General features: G+C 47.4%; 1 protein-coding gene across 5 annotated transcripts in view; it reads right to left on the bottom strand.

Annotated features, from left to right (window-relative positions):
- The window catches only part of KIAA1549L (KIAA1549 like), a 289,877-nt gene that overhangs the window by 122,808 nt on the left and 150,295 nt on the right, over nucleotides 1–16,774 (bottom strand). For 2 of the 5 annotated variants that reach the window (XM_066251226.1, XM_066251227.1), the window contains exons 2-5: nucleotides 7,178–9,736; nucleotides 6,193–6,807; nucleotides 2,845–2,960; nucleotides 231–450 (exon numbers count right to left, since the gene is read on the bottom strand). In XM_066251226.1, coding sequence (XP_066107323.1) covers nucleotides 231–450; nucleotides 2,845–2,960; nucleotides 6,193–6,807; nucleotides 7,178–9,736 — 3,510 coding nt within the window. The remainder of the gene's footprint in view (nucleotides 1–230; nucleotides 451–2,844; nucleotides 2,961–6,192; nucleotides 6,808–7,177; nucleotides 9,737–16,774) is intronic. The other 3 variants (XM_066251229.1, XM_066251228.1, XM_066251230.1) reach the window with 3 other exon arrangements.

The raw sequence follows: 16,774 nt of genomic DNA, 5'->3' as shown, positions 1-16,774 counted from the left end.
AGCTCCTATGAAGAAATATTTCTAGTAAATACAGAAAATATTTAGGCTGATGTGCAGGGCACTTGGACATTTGATTAGCAAGGCCCTTAGAGGAAGAAGAGCAGGGACTTTAAAACCTGACAGAGCAGTTAGCAATGGCGTTTTTAACCAGGTGTCTTCTTGGTACTGCCCTCTCAGCCCCATCTCCAATCCCAGAGCAGACAGCAATCCTTTCCTTCTGAGTTACTTGCCTGTTTTCAGCTGGAAGTAGCCTGCAGGCTGGGGACTCCACGGGGAGGCAAGTACCGCCACAGACTGCAAATTGGGGGTATGCTGCTTCAGATCTGCCGTGACATTGCTGACCCCATAAACACCCAGCATTTCGATGACGACAGCAGGCAAGTACACGAGCCGCCCTTTGGTAGCATAATAACCAACTGTGACGTTGTGAGAATATTCCAGAACGTCCACCTACAAAACAAATGGACCCACGGAACTCAGTACTTGTTTGCACAGTACTTTTCAGTTCTGGGTGTTTCCTAGGACGACAGCCATTATTCAGCATATTCTAATAGTCCTATAAAGCACATGTACACTGGCAGGTCTCAAAATATCAGGATATAACAAAATATAATTTACATTGAACCTACGTGGAACAGAATTAGATCGGTGTTGTCTCGATTCCTCCAGTGCCTCGGTCTAATCCTGTGAGCACCAATTATCACCCAAGGTGGCAGACAGGAGACGGCATGAGAAAGAAATTTCCAGGGAATGGAACGCTAAGAACATAGCTTTATTAAATTTCTCACCATTTATGAAAATTAAAAGGCAGAAATGACAGATTAAGTGGGGCAACCTTCAGGACAGGAGTCAAAGAGTATATGAGATGATTTCCTCTCTCTAGAAGCTGACAAAAGACTTGTTAAGACTTAACTCAGTTCTTGACTTGGAAGCTGGTTCAAGATCAAGGGAGGGGTGGGCCCTGGAGAGTTCTCTTGCAGCTGAGTCCTCAGGATACTGATGACCTGAGCTCTTCTGACACAACTTGGAAGTTTTTGAGGCTTTAGATTTTATTCTTGTTTTTGCTTTCTTAGTGTTTTATATTGACAAGTCAGGGTGTTTTTAACACCCACTTTCCCGCCTTATTCTTGTGTCTCCATTAGCAGCGTCATGTTATTTGCCAAAGAAACCCAGACAGCTGGTTTTGGAACAGGCTGGGTGTGCCTTTGGTCCCTCAGCACTTCGCTTCCAAAGGTGATGTCCAAGGCAGTTTTGGGTGACCGATGGTTGACAGAGGGGAGGGGAGGATGGGGGTCTGGCTGAAAATGTTGAAGGGATTGAGAAGTACAGACCAGTAGTTGCAAAATATAGTCACGGGGACATAAAGCATAGGCAATATAGTCAGTAATACTGTAGTAACTATGTATGGTGCCAACTGGGTACTTAGAATATCGAGGGGACCGCTTTGTAAATTATGTAGGTGTCTAACCACTATGCTAATACACCTGAAACTAATACAAAATAACTCTGAATGTAAAGCACCATTGAAAAAAATTTTTTTCAAAGGTGGCTTTAACGAGATACTTCTGGAAAGGGTATGGACACAGCACTGAGCCACACCAGAGAGAAAATGACTCCTGTCCCAGTCCTCCCGATGACCTCCAGGACCAAGTCTCCATTGGGGGAGTATTTACTTTTAATACCTCTCTAATCCTTACAAGTCCTATTTTTGCCAACACTGTCTAGCCTGAACTTAACACGCTGTTCCCATTATTCTCCTTTTTATCATTACTTTTTCTTTGTGGCAAGTGATCCTGACTTCCATTTATGGTGGTAATATCAGACACCCTTTCAAAAGAAATGTATTTAAGCCTTTTTTTTTTTAATGAGTCAGTTTAATAAAAACTAATGCACGCTAATTGTCACAGCGGTCTGTGATGACATGTAGAAAAGGCACAAACTGTGGAGGCTGTTAGCAAGTGACAGAAGTTTAGTGTAACCTGTGTTGGGCAACCAGTGGAAACATTCGCAGTTTCCATTTTCAAATAAAGCCTCTGGTGGAGAAACAATAGATGGCTCACATGGAATTGCATTTCTTTCTTTCTTTTCAAAATTATATAAAAGAGATCGACAATTAATTATCAACAAATTATGCGCCAAACCTTATTCCCAGTCCTTGGGGGGGGGGGGGGGAGACACCAAGCCGGATGCAGCTGTGGAACAAAGCCTCGAAGGAGGGGCCAGAGCAGTATTTTTAAGTGGTGCACAGGGTTGCCCACTGCCTGCCAATCACACTTACTGCTATAAAACTTGGGACCAAACCAAAAGTGTGTAAAGCAAGGCTCCCGCCACTGGGATATGCCATCAAAATCAGCTAGCAGTTGTTAAATAGTACTTGGCATTAAAGTGGAGAAAGAAGCGTTTGCTCCCCCGTCTGCAGCTGGCAATTTAAGCAAAGATGGACTCACTTTACAAGTCAGAGTAATTTTTAAGATGTCCAGAAATAAACCATTAACTATTTACAATGGTGAAGAAGATAAAGGAAGAAGAAATGGACAGTTTCTGGAGAATGACACTAACAATACTAAAGGTTTTCCCCCAAACAATGAGATAATAGGACAATTTAAAACAGTATTATCCAGGCTTTTAAAAAAAATCTGGACATAAGGCAATTAGCCTCAATTTTCCATCTAAAAATTTTCCTCCAGCCACCACATGTTAACTATTTGCCAAAACGAAAAAAAGATGCTACTTCTGGCCAGCGTTGCTATGGTACCCAGGGAGGAGGAAAACAATCTGAACAGACTCTGGACCTAAGAGGAAGACGCAGACGGATGAGTCTGATTTCAAAAGCAAGGGGCTTACGTGAGCCGAGACGTCATTCTGATGGAAAGCCTTGCGCAGGGCCTGTGTGAGCCCTTTGGCGACATTGAGCTTCAAGGTTTCGCTGATCTGTACTCTCCTTTGCGTCAGAAAGAGAACTGTGGGACCAAACCGAAGTACAGTGATGATCAGGGTAAGGCAGCAGACATCTACGAATGAAGGACCCCACCTCTCCTCTCCAGCCACTACCTCCCACACAATCTTAGCGAAGCCAGTGAGTGCAGGTCCCCTGAGAGGGGTGGGCTGTGTGGTAGGAGCTCAGTTGGTCCCACTCAAGTTCTCAAGAAAGAAAGCCCTAGCTATCTATGTGGAGAGACAGCTGTCACACTGGTGACACTTCATTTCTAACCAGTGCTGCCTCTGCCTTTGGTTTTTTTTGTTTTTTGTTTAATTTTTATTTATTTATTTTTAATTTATTCATTTTTAGAGAGGGAGAGAGAGACAGAGAGAGAGAAGGGGGGAGGAGCTGGAAGCATCAACTTCCATATGTGCCTTAACCAGGCAAGCCCAGGGTTTTGAACCGGCGACCTCAGCATTTCCAGGTCAATGCTTTATCCACTGCGCCACCACAGGTCAGGCGCCTCTGCCTTTGAAAGGTGGAGCTCAGCAGCACCTGCCCCTGCTGGGTCTGCATGCAGGAAATTCTCTTAACAGCATTCCGAGAGCTGATGCAGGTGCAGGCCCCGGGTGAGGTGCCGCCAGCCTAAAACAACGCCGAATCAGGAGGGCAGTTGCAACAAGTGCGACAGAGACAGGGATGGAGACCAGGGTGGAAACAGGCGTTTCTGACTGAAGGTGACAGGTGCCATTTGAAGGGAAGCCTAGGATGCTGCTGGAGGCCCTAGGAGGAGCATCTAGACGTGCCTTGGGCAAGGGCATGGGATTAGGAAGGTTTCCTGGGGGAATTGATGTGTCTGCTCAGTGCCGAAGACCGATGGGAGCAAGCCAGGCCAAGCAGGAGAGGAACTGTTTCCGTCCACTTCCATCAGAGGGAAGGCCAGTGCAAGGGCACAGGGGAGAAGAGGGAAATATTTTAGTATATGTGGTTTAGGCCTGGTTCTGAGGGCAATGGGAAGGGAAGGGTTTTAGGCAAAGGCATGTATTTTAGAAGGTCCCTTTAACTGCAGAACAGGGTGTGAGCGGGCAAGTCTGAGGCAGAGAGATAAATTTGGCTGTTGTTGCAGAAATGTAGGTGAGCGGTCATGATAACGTGAACTAGGGACGTGGCAGAGGTGGTAGAGAGAAAGGGTGTATTCTGGAGATAGAACTGGAAAGAACTGGTTGGTAATTAACTGGGTGTGGCTGGGGTCACAGGCTGGGGGGGGGTCAGTGAAGCTGAGAGAGGGAGAATGTTCTAGACTTCTGCATCTAAGTGGCTGAGGTTGCCACTCAGAGGAGGAGATGCAGATCTGGAGGGCGAGGGGAAAGGAAAGTGGAAAACCAAACGGTAGAATTTCTTGAGATACAGAAAGAGATTCTGTACTTTCTCCTCTGTCAAGTTTCACAATTTCCTATTTTAGAATAGGGTATGTCTAAAGAGATAATGTCACTAATTCTCTGTAGGTTGAAGAGGAAGGTGGGATGCGAGCCTTCACCGTCAGCATACTTTTTCCCATACTGTGTCTAATGCTTTTTAGAGCAAACACTACCACAATATTATAAGGACCCTGTGCTTTCTTGATTTGCTTTACAGCAACTTGGAGGTGGGGGCTGAAAAGAGCACCCACCACCCCACATTTCCTAGGTCTCCTTTTTAACATCAAAAGAAATCCCAGGGGAGGCCCAGGCCAGGCAGCTCATTCGGTTAGTGCAGAGGTAGTCAGCCTTTTTATACCTCCCACCCACTTCTGTGTCTCTGTTAGTAGTAACATTTTCTAACTGCCCACCGGTTCCACAGTAATGGTGATTTATAAAGTAGGGAAGTAACTTTACTTTATAAAATTTATAAAGCAGAGTTACAGCAAGTTAAAGCATATAATAATAGTTACTTGCCAAGTACTTTATGTCAGATTTTTGCTAAGTTTGGTAGAATAAATCTTTATAAAACAACTTACTATAGTTAAATCTATCTTTTTATTTATACTTTGGTTGCTCCGCTACTGCCCACCATGAAAGCTGGAATGCCCACTAGTGGTCGGTAGGGACCAGGTTGACTACCACTGGGTTAGAGCTTCGTCCCAAAACACCAAGTTTGCAGATTTGATCCCCAGTCAGGGCACATACAGGAAGCGACCAATGAATGCATAAATAAATGGAACAAATGAATGTTTCTCCCTCTGTCTCTCTCTCTCTCTCCCCCTTCCTCTCTCTGTCTCTATATCTAAAATCAATAAAAAAAGAAATCCTGGGTGCCCACATAGTGTACCACAGCTGTACTTTCCGTATTTGCCGATTAAGAAAATACATGACAAAAAGCCTTTCTGAATTCTGTTACTTCCCAAGATTGTGTATTTCACCAACATATCATTCATTCTTGTGAAACATCACTGATTCACTCTATAAGCAAAACTTGGTACACCCTCGCTTTCTCAGACCCCCAGCCGAGCTGGTTTCTGAAGGGCCTCTGATATCACAACTAATCCCAAGACTAGAATCATGTCATGTCACACTTGTCCTCTCCTCTGTCACTTGATAAAGGTCGGGATTCTCAACTCTGGCACTACTGACATTTAGGGCTAGGCTGTTTTGTTGTCAACCACCCTGTGCATTGCAGGATGTTTAGCAGCATCCCTAATTTCTATCTCACCAGGTGCCAGCAGCACCCTCTCTACCCTTCAAGTTGTAGAGAGCTCAAAACATTTCCAGACGTGGCCAAATGTACCCTGGGGATGGGGGAGCAAAACTGCCTAATTGAGAACCAGTGATCTCAAGGAAATCTAATACATAGTTCTGTTGCATCTCGCTTGCTGCTTTCAAGAAAAATCAAGCCCTGGCAGGTTGGCTCAGTTGTCGAGCGTCAGCTGGCGTGTGGAAGTCCCAGGTTCGATTCCCGGCCAGGGCACACAGGAGAAGCGCCCATCTGCTTCTCCACCCCTCCCCTCTCCTTCCTCTCTGTCTCTCTCTTCCCCTCCCACAGCCAAGGCTCCACTGGAGCAAAGTTGGCCCGGGGGCTGAAGATGGCTCCATGGCCTCTGCCTAAGGCACTAGAATGGCTCCGGTTGCAACAGAGTAACAGCTCAGATGGTCAAAGCATTACCCCCAAGTGGGCATGCAGGGTGGATCCCAGTTGGGCACATGTGGAAGTCTGTCTCTCTGCCTCCCCACTTCTCACTTCAGAAAAACACAAAAAAAGAAAAAAAAGAAAGAAAAATCAAGACAGTGGATTCTTACCTATCTTCACCAAGAGCTTACTGGACATCTGACACTCCAGGTTGGCTGCCATTTTGCTAGTTGTAACCACAGCTGTCGACACAGCAGGAAGAGCCGCATTTGGGTTTTCCGCCAGCAGAGGCGGCAACCGGGTTGCCCTTACGGGTGCGGTAATGGACGTCAAGGCCGCCGTGACTGTCAGCGAGCGTGTGGTGGACGCCCTAGGTGTGTCTGGGTTGGTGGGGTTTGGGAAGTGCGTGTGCATGGCTTGTGGTTTCCTGGGGAGATGTGTTGTGGACAGCAGGCCAGAGGTGGCCCCTGTGTTCCCCTGCATGGCTATCTGGGTGCTAACAGTGTGTGCTGATCTTGCAAACATGTAGGTTGGTGTGAACGAAAAGGCTGGATGGACTGCCCCTGGTGTTGCCTTTGGGCCGGATGCTGTGTTGTTTGTGGCATTTTTAGCTGGAGCAGTAGTCAAACTGCTCTTGACTAATCCTGAGGCCATGGCCGAAGAGCCGCTGCCGGTGCCCTTCGCAACCAGGGCTGCAGACAGCGCTGGTGGACTTGACTTCCGCCAGGACAGCGTGGATGGTGAGGCTGCTGCTGGCTCTGCCTTGGACAGCACTGCAAAGTCCACTGTAAAGAGAGGAGAAGCAAAGTTTGTCATCGGCCCGCAGCGCACACATCACTTGTGGTGATGAATGAATGTAACTTATGGGTTTGCTGGGGTGAAAAGGCTCTGTGCTCTGAAATTTAGGCAAAACAGCTCATGCTCATTAAGTCAATTAACCATAATGAGAATGCCACTTATAGCAAAGCTATGGTTGGTAGTAAGGACACTTAAATTCTGAATACTTTCCAAAAAATCAAGTCAGCAGAGGACCAAGGACATGACTATTTGGGGCTGTTAACTCATTCATCAGTGTGAAAGGGTGTGCCTGCTCCTGAGCAAAGCTGGGTGTCTATGTTGAGCTTGAAGATGCTTTGGCCACAGAAGCAGTCATACCTGTTTTCTGGGTACCAGGAAACAAACTACTTGCATGAGTAGCTGCACCTGTCCATTTCTTGGGGCGCTGAGAAGGCAGCAGCACTTTAGATGGGGTCCTCAATAAGGCACCAGTTGGCAGAGGAGATTCGGCAGTAGAATGATATGTCAGGATACTCTGAAATGGTGTGGAAGCTTTTATCACAGGAGATGGATAGATGTTGCTGGAAATTTGGAAACTTGTATCCATTCCATCTGAAATTATTTTCTGCCAGCCAGCTGTAGAAGGCAGACTTGGAGAGGTTAGCAAGAGAGAACGTGTTGGGCGGGCAGGCCGCTGTAGATGGGGATGAGACTTGACATGTTGAGTTGTGGATGGGTCATCTTCAACCTCAACTGCTTCAGAGTCTCTGGAATGGTTATTACTTATGGACAAGACATCTGTATGGTTTCCAATCTGTATGGCAATGTCTGACTGTTGGATGGGCTGGTTGGTGCTTGTACCAAGGCCTGGATCCTGAAATCTAAAGCCTTCTGCAGTTGCTGAATCCTGAGATTCTACTGTTTTAACAGCTGAAGCTGAGCCACTGAGAGCAGCAGAGGAAGCTGAGTGAGTTCTCCAGCTTATGGAGTTAACTGTGCGCCCATTTGCACCATAATTTGTTTGCTGCAGCAAGCCAGATACTGTTGGTTCTGTGGCACGGGACCCAGTTTTCGCTGAAAGAGAACTCCAGAGAACATCTGTGATTGCTGGCTTTTCCACGTTTCCCATTGTTGAGAAATCATAGACCTCAGGGGAGGAGGGGCGTGCTGCCACCTGTTTGGAAGTTGAAACTGGCAACTCGGAACGGTCCGCCGCAGCTGTGGAAGTCCCTGGCTCGCTGCTGGAGAAGCTGGGAGATGGGGAAACAGTCTGGGCGGTTCGGACAGGATGTGGAGGTAATCCTGAAGGAAGCTTTGTTCTTGGCATTGTAATGACGGTGGATGAAATGTGGCCAGGGCTAAAATCAGAGGTGAATCCATTTACAGTGTGAAGACTCAGAGTCTCTTTAGTTGGAAGGGTCTGGAGAGCAACTGTCAAAGTTGCCTTTTCGTTTTTCTTTAAAACAGCTGTCACCCTCTCTTTTTTCTGCAGGGGAAATGTCCAAGCCATGGCAAGGAGGCTGGGAAACTTGCTTGAGAAGAGGAGGTCTGTGGCTGGAGTAGGAGGTGGTCTGGCATGGCCCTCTCCCTGAGGAGTTGGCATTTTGGCCTCGGCGGGTGGAGAGGCATGGTTCTGTGCCGGCTGCAGGAAAGCTGGCGTGGAGGGAAAGTCTGCTGTTGAGCCCTTCGATGGTGATGTAGGAACTGCCCCAGGAAGGATGGCTTGTCCCCAGCCGGCTGTAGTGGGAGGCAGAGGAGAAGGCACCAACGAGAAAAATGTGTGTCCTACTGAAAGGGCGGGCTCTTCAGAAGTGTCTGGAACTGCTGAAGGGTTAGCAGGGTCACTTGCAGTGGCAGGGGCTAGCTTTTGGCTGGTCACTGCCACCCCCACTGGCTCAGCAGTCTGGAAAAGGGAAGGTACAGCCTCCTGAGCTACCGCCGCCGCCACACTCTTCAAAGCCAGCAGAGACACCCCGCTGCGCACTCTTTGGGCCACCTCAGCTTCCGCTGGCTGGGTGGATGCAGGACTTGAAGCCACTTCCAACCTTGACCATGAGGGAGTTCCACCTGGCAGCTGAAGACTTCCAGGTGCTAGGGGAGGGGGAGACAGATGGGTCAGTTCTGCCCCAGGGCTCAAAAACTCTAGTGTGGGGGAGCCTGCTGAGTGAGGACCCTCCATGGAGGACAGCTCCGAATACTGTTTTGTTGAAGATTCAGAAAAACCTAGACGAGAGATGCCCATTAAATCCTGGGCATTTTTGGATGGAGTGTGGTTCATTTCCTCAGCAAATGGGTTTAGGGGATTAGCTACACTTTGACTTGAAGAGGAGTCAGTTGGAGCTGTTTGGGGGGTTAAAGGCACTTTGGTGGGTCGCTCGGCTGGCTCAGGAAAGGTGATGAAATGAGGTGAGTCGGGAGCCAATGAAGAGGATGGAGATGGAGGGAGAGGCGGGAGGATGTCTGAGCTCAGAGAGTGTCGTTTGGAGATGGAGGGAGTCCCTACCCACACTGACTGAGATGGGAGGACAGGGCTCAAGGACGTCACTGATGGGACAGTGGACAATGGGGGGAGCATGCTAGTGTGAGGCAAACCTGACACCCCGGCTGCTTCCTTTCCCCCTCGAGGTCTTGGTTGGACCAGCGACTCAGTGGAATCCTTGGAAGGCTCGAGGGAGGCGCTATATCCGCTTCCTTGGTAAGGGGAGGGAGAGAAGTCCCCGTGAGCCCGAGCTCTGCGGTGCATCTTGGGAGGAGGGGTTCGGGTGAGCTGCAGGATGCTGGTGTTGTCGGGGGACGGTCCCAGCACATTCTTGATTCTGTCCACTGCCGAGGAAGACTGGACTTCGGAGAAAGGCCATGTTGGTGAAATTGGTAACCATTTCCCAGGAGGAAGTGACTCAGGGTTTGGGGTGACAGTTAACTGTAGACTGTTGGTTCCTATGAAACAAGACATCAAGCAGTCAGACATCAGTCATTAAGTGTCTGCGATGGTAGGTCCTGGAGAGAGGGGGGCAAGACAAGCACTGCTCAGACCTCTTGCACCCTGTCACAGAAGACGCATCGAACATATTCAAACAGTGAATTAAGTAATTAGAAATGTGCAAATGCTGCAGCTGACCTACAGGGCAGGTTGGTGATGAGGAGCCTCTGTGCAGTGATGTTTAAGCAAAGAGGTGGGACATACCTATGCATTTAAAGCCTTTTGCTGTACCACCCACCTACAAGGGTGGGACTATGAAACTCACAGTCTAGAAAATCAAAGGTAAATGTAGCTAACTGCCACGGCCAACAACACCAAAACAAACCCCATCCAAAAACCCATGCTACAAAAACAAGAGGACCGCGTATCCAGAGGCAAATCCTTTCGTTCGCGTCCCTAACTCATCTCAGGCACCATCACTAAGGTTGCCTATGTTTGGAAAGATGGCAGCAAGGAGACATTTACCTCGTTGGGTTTGAAAGGAAGCCCGATGCTATTGTTTCTGCCCTGTCGAAAAGCACAGGGGATTTCCTTCAGATTAGGCTATTTCTGAAAGAAAAACTGTTCACATCCAACCTGGGACCAGCGACACCTCTCATCAAGCCTCGTGTCGCTACGTGCACTGTCAGAACCGACGTGTGAGACTGTGGGCAGACCGGCAAGGAGATGGCACCAAGTGGTGACCTCCACGGCAGAGGGGGCAAGGGGATACTGATCAGAAAGCGGGAAGCTCCACACGTGGGGAGAAGAACCACGTCCTCCGCGATGATTCTGTCGTGGTGATCGTGCTGATGACCCCAGAGGCGGCTAAGAGCCATTAAATGATATTTTTAAAATTAAAAATAAAAATAGAGGCCCTGGCCGGTTGGCTCAGCGGTAGAGCGTCGGCCTAGCGTGCGGAGGACCCGGGTTCGATTCCCGGCCAGGGCACATAGGAGAAGCGCCCATTTGCTTCTCCACCCCTCCGCCGCGCCTTCCTCTCTGTCTCTCCCTTCCCCTCCCGCAGCCAAGGCTCCATTGGAGCAAAAGATGGCCCGGGCGCTGGGGATGGCTCTGTAGCCTCTGCCCCAGGCGCTAGAGTGGCTCTGGTCGCAATATGGCAACACCCAGGAGGGTCGCAACATGGCGACGCCCAGGATGGGCAGAGCATCGCCCCCTGGTGGGCAGAGCGTCGCCCCCTGGTGGGCGTGCCGGGTGGATCCCGGTCGGGCGCATGCGGGAGTCTGTCTGACTGTCTCTCCCTGTTTCCAGCTTCAGAAAAATGAAAAAAAAATAAAAAAATAAAAATAAAAATAAAAATAGAAAAGGTACTTCTAGAGCTTTCAGCGTTATTGGCTAAAAATATTAGAACTGTCTGACAGGAACAAACAAACAAGCGATGGGCTTGAAGCGAGAACATCTGGGTTTGCAGGCACCCTCCGGCCACCAGGAGCTGCCCGGGGTCACCACTGTGTGGTGAGGTGGGGCGCTGGCCCTCCTGGGCTCTCTCAGGAGCAAATGAGATCAGGGAGGTGGAAGGAAGGACTCTCCAAACAGAAAAGCACAAAACAAAGGCAAAAATAAAAGGTACAACACAGCGAGTTGTCATTACAAGGCTCTAAGCCCTGGGTTTTTTGTTTATTTGTTTAACAAAAGAGGACACTGGCCCAGAGAGGGGACACCACTTGCCAGAAGCTACATAACTGATTAGGGACAGAAGCAGGTTCAGACGCAAGGCTTCCTCGCGCCCAGTGTTCTCTGTGGACACCCAGTCGGCACTCCACCCACTGGATTCTGCCAACAAAAAAACCAAACCGCTCTACCTGAAACCTTAAAACAGGGGTCGGGAACCTTTTTGGCTGAGAGAGCCATGAATGCCACATATTTTAAAATGGAATCCCATGAGAGCCATACAACAACTCGTGTACATTACACATTATCCAATAAAAATTTGGTGTTGTCCCGGAGGACAGCTGTGATTGGCTCCAGCCATCAGCAACCATGAACAAGAGTGGTAGGAAATGAATGGATTGTAATATATGAGAATGTTTTATATTTTTAACGTTATTATTTTTTTTATTAAAGATTTGTCTGAAAGCCAGATGCAGCCATCAAAAGAGCCACATCTGGCTCGTGAGCCATAGGTTCCCGACCCCTGCCTTAAAAGATCTGGAGTTTTTAGAACCTACAGTATATTCTGCAGTCAAAACAGTTAACCAGGGAAAGTTTTCTGAAATATTATTTTCAGTTTTCTTTTTTAAGACTTGGAGTTAGTTACCACAAAAATATCTCCTTTTTGATTCTTTGTTTTCTTCTTCTTTTTTTTAATCCTCCATCCTTGGGATTTATAGATACCCAAGAAACTGGCCTTTTCAGGATACATCGGGCTGTAAAGCAGTACTACTTTAAAGGCAAGTCAGTGGATCTGTTCACTGGGTCCGTGAGCAAGAAGCAGCCCCTTATCCTGGGCAAGTGGTCTTCCCATTCCTTCTCAGCTCCTTTGTCTCATAACCACCAGGTCAGAATTGTAAAGCCCTTCCTCGAGGATCCAACGCTCCCTGGGCCCGTGACCCAACACCCACTTTACACAGAAGGAAGCGGCAAGGTGCACACACAGCTCCAGGACACCAAAGTCTTACACAGCATGTCACCAAAGCATCTGTGCTCCTTGGGAACTGCCTTAGTGTGCAATAAAAATTGTGTTCCTGTGTCACCACATGCAATGGGTTTTACAGGGAAGTTTTGCAATTTCACAATATTTAAAATTTCAGTTTTGCCATTTTACACGGAAGGCTGATACTGTTTTCATCCCTCGATCCTTCCTCTTCGTGCTGCTGATCTCCTACATAGACTCAGCTCCCCATTTCTCATGCAGCCTCGCCTTGTTCTGCTTAGGGGTGGAGCATGAAGCGAGGGAAGAGAACGTGTTCACGGAATTAGCAAATGACACCAAACTCAGAGAATTTCATATCAATTCTTCATAATTGATATGAAGAATTTCAGAGAAGCTCACTTCAAAGGCTTACCAATTGACCTAATTTATTGTTAAAAGATAGAAAAGTTTGCCCTTGGTCCAAATATCATCTAGACAGGAATAAGATGGGAGCTTCCCTTTAAGAATAGCTTATGCCGCCTGTAGGCAGAGTTAACTGGAGCTCATTGTGAACTAGAATAGAAATGTAGGCTAGCAAAGAAAGAACAGATTCTTAGGCCACTTTAAAATCTTTTCAGTTCTAAAATTAAAAAAAAAAAAATTTCATACTTAGAAAATATCTATACTGTCTCTATGCAAGGTATAAAAAAAATAAAAAATACATGGTCCATGGCTTCATGGAACTCGCAGTCTTATAGGAGATGTAGACTGAAACATTCTCACAAATGTAAAAATGATCACTGTTACAGCTGAAAAATGCACAGACCTTAACAGTATGCAATAGAAGATGGGACCTAATCAGGGAGGTCAGCAAATACATCACTGAGGAAGTGACTATCAAGCAGAGAGCCAAAGAATAGGTAGAAGTTAACCAAGCACAGAGAGTAGGGAAAGCATCCCATGTAGAAGGACACACATATGCAAAGGTCCTGTGGCAGGAAGAAGCATAAATAGTACAAAGGTGACCATAGCTAGGTCAGGGTAAACATTAGTAGGCATGACATAAGGCTAGTGAGGTTGGTGATGGCCTGAACGCTGTAATGTCATAGGTTTTAGTTTGAAGACATAGAGGATGGAGGTGAGGGTAGGTGATGTACAAGAGTAAATCTGTGTTTTAGAGCAATCATTCTGGCTATGGAGTGAAGAACAAGAAAAGAGGCAAGAGTGGATGACAAAAGACCAGTAAGGAAGCGCCTGCAGTGGTCCAGCCATGTGATGACAGGAGATTTGTAAAGAGGAGTTGAGCCATGAGTGGAAGACCAAAATAGATAATCCTTTATGGCCCCTTTCAACTCTCAGAGTTCAGGATAATGTAGTCTTTTAAATATGTTTGTGTTCGCATATGTGATAGTTTTGTTTTTAATAGCTGCAAATTCTCCTCTATGCCTCCCATTGAGACATATAGACACTCACCTAGATTCAAGAGGAGGAGACACTCAAGTTGCTGGCAGAATTTCTCTTCCTCTTGAATCTAGGTGACCTGGAGACGGATCAACCAATCAGAATACGGCAGAAATAATGCCATGTGACTTCTGAGGCTACCCTCATGACAGGCCAGGTAGCTTCTGTGTGGGTTCTTGGAACGCTCTCTCTCCATATGCTCCCTCACACTCCGTCCTGAAACCCAGCCACCACTCAGTGAGCAGTCCAGGCCACATGGACAGGCCATATGTAAGTACACCAGTCACCATCCCCGCTGAGCAGAGCTTCCCAGTCATCCCAGCCCAGGCACAGACACGTGACTGAGGAAGCCTCCAAGTAATTCCAGCCCCCAACCATCTGAATCACCCTGGCTGTTTGAGTCTTCCCTATTTAGCCCCCAGGCACCATGAAACAGGGACAAGCCATCCACACTGTGCTTAGTGTAAATTCCTGAAGCCATGAGCATAATAAGACGGTTGTGATTTTTTTTTTTTTTTAGAGACAGAGAGAGAGTCAAAGAGAGAGATAGATAGGGACAGACAGACAGGAACGGAGAGAGATGAGAAGCATCAATCGTCAGTTTTTCGTTGCAACACCTTAGTTCATTGATTGCTTTCTCATATGTGCCTTGACCAGAGGCCTTCAGCAGACCGAGTAACCCCTTACTCGAGCCAGTGACCTTGGGTCCAAGCTGGTGAGCTTTGCTCAAACCAGATGAGCCCGTGCTCAAGCTGGCGACCTCAGGGGTCTCAAACCTGGGTCCTCCGCATCCCAGTCTGACGCTCTATCCACTGCGCCGCCGCCTGACCAGGCAAGATGGTTGTGATTTTACAACACTAAGCTGGGGGTGGGGATGGGGGCTGGTCACACACCAATGATAACTGAAACAGTACCCGGTTGTGTCGCTCGCGTTTGGGAAGTGGGTCTCTGTAGATTTAATTATGTAGATTCTCAAAAGGATGCAGAAGCCAAATCAGTTAAGAATGCTTCATTTCACTAAAAATTACTTCTGTTTTATACATGAGATTTTAGAAATATGTCTGAGCCAGCAAGTAAAATATGTCTGTATTAATTAAAGTAGCATCATGAAAAGGGTAAGAAGGGAAGAAATATTTTGAGGAGGAAATAGAAGTCGATGGTACTCATTAAGAAGCAGGAAGGAAGTTAGGAGAAGTAGTGCAAAACAAAACTGCAGAGAGTTTCAAACACTCGAAGGAAGGCGGTGACGCAGAAGCCTGACACAGGTGGCAGGGTGGTCAGGTTCCGAGGCAGCCCGCAGTCCCTGTCTCCTGGGGTCATGCCTTTGTGTGACCCCTCTCCTACAGAATGAGTGGAACCTGGGACTTGTTTCTAACCAACAGAATATGGCAAAGGTGATGGGATGTCACTCTTTTTTTTATTATTTTTTTCTTATTTATTGAATTTTTTAGAGAGAGAGGAGAGAGGCAGACAGAAAGGAGAGAGAAAAAGGGGGGGAGCAGGAAGCAGTAGTAGTTGCTTCCCACATGTGCCTTGACCAGGCAAGCCCAGGGCTTTGAATGGCAACCTCAGTGTTCCAGGTCGATGCTTTATCCACTGCGCCACCTAAGATCACTCTTGTAATTATATTCTCTTAGTGAGACTCAAGCTAGCAAATTCACTTTCTTTGATGGCCTAATGAATTAAGACTCCATACTTGGAAAGCCCATGTGACAAAAAAATGTGGGCGGCCTCTAGAATTGCAGCAGTCTCTAGGAACATGAATGGCCTCTCTGAGCAGAAGGTGGCCTCCAGCTGACAGCCAGCAAGAAGCCAAAGCCTTCAATCAGGCAGCCACAAGGAAAGAAATTCTGCCAGCAACTTGAGTGAACGGCAGAAACAGACTCTTCTCCAGCCAAGCCCCCAGGTGGGATAACTTAGCCCAGCTGATGCCATGATCATGATCGGTGCCTTGTGGGACCTTGTGCAGTTGACCCAGAAAAGCTGTGCCCAACCTCTTGCCCCATAGAAATAATAACGTATGTTATTTTAAGCCACAAAGTTTGCGGTAATTTGTTACCCAACAACAGAAAACTAGCACGGGTAGGAAGTAGGGCGCTGAGGCCGGTGCGTGGGAAGCAGCAGGGGGCGGACGGAAGAGACGCAGGAGGAGGTGGCAGGACGGAAGAGCCGCGTGAAGGGTGGTGTAAGTTACAATGAAGACGGTGAGAACGAAGCCCCCATAAATGTTTGTCTGGAGTATCACAGAGAGCAAGCTGTGAAATCGGAATTCTAACGTAGCACCTGGGACACGGGCGGAGGTATTTGAAGAGAATACGGGACTTTGCAAGAGGAAACAAAAGCAACACCGCGAGGAGCAGCGGGCGCGCCACAGAGTTGCTGTGCAGCAGGCTGTCTGTACTCTTTTGTTATGTTTCATTTTCCAGGGGGAAAAGCCACATCATTCTAGTTAAATTACTGAATTCTTATTTTTCTCAATGAACTTCCACAGATTCCCCAATCTCCCTCCCCCAACCACCACCATAACTTTATTCTACCTAGAATGACCTGGATGGATTATTCTTTGCTGAAAAACTCTTCAAAAAATGCACAGAAAGCAAAGGTCCCATACACCAGAGAGGGAGATAAAGGGCAGTGGTGTTTCCCTGCACAAGCCCCAAACTAGCTGTTCTTTCTGGACATTTATAAATATCACCCAGTTCAGGAACAATGGAACAATTAACTTCTGTTCAGACGGACAGTATTTCCCACAAAGGTGATGGCAATCTAAAGAATTTTAAAGGGAAGTAGCTTAAATGGTAAGAGATTTAAGGAGGTGCTAGATGAAGAAAGATATGCAGCGGGAATGGGTTTATGTTGGAAACGAGTGAAAGCAAGCAAGCGGAAGACCCTCATCCCTTCCCTTCTCAAGGAGACAAGAACGAAGTGTCATAGAAACCCTATTTGATAGACAACTGATGGA

The sequence above is a fragment of the Saccopteryx bilineata genome, chromosome 1, assembly GCF_036850765.1.
Source record: "Saccopteryx bilineata isolate mSacBil1 chromosome 1, mSacBil1_pri_phased_curated, whole genome shotgun sequence".
NCBI classification, from domain to species: Eukaryota; Metazoa; Chordata; class Mammalia; order Chiroptera; family Emballonuridae; genus Saccopteryx; species Saccopteryx bilineata.
Note: the sequence above shows the minus strand (reverse complement) of the source record. Positions and strands in the feature narration are given on the sequence as shown.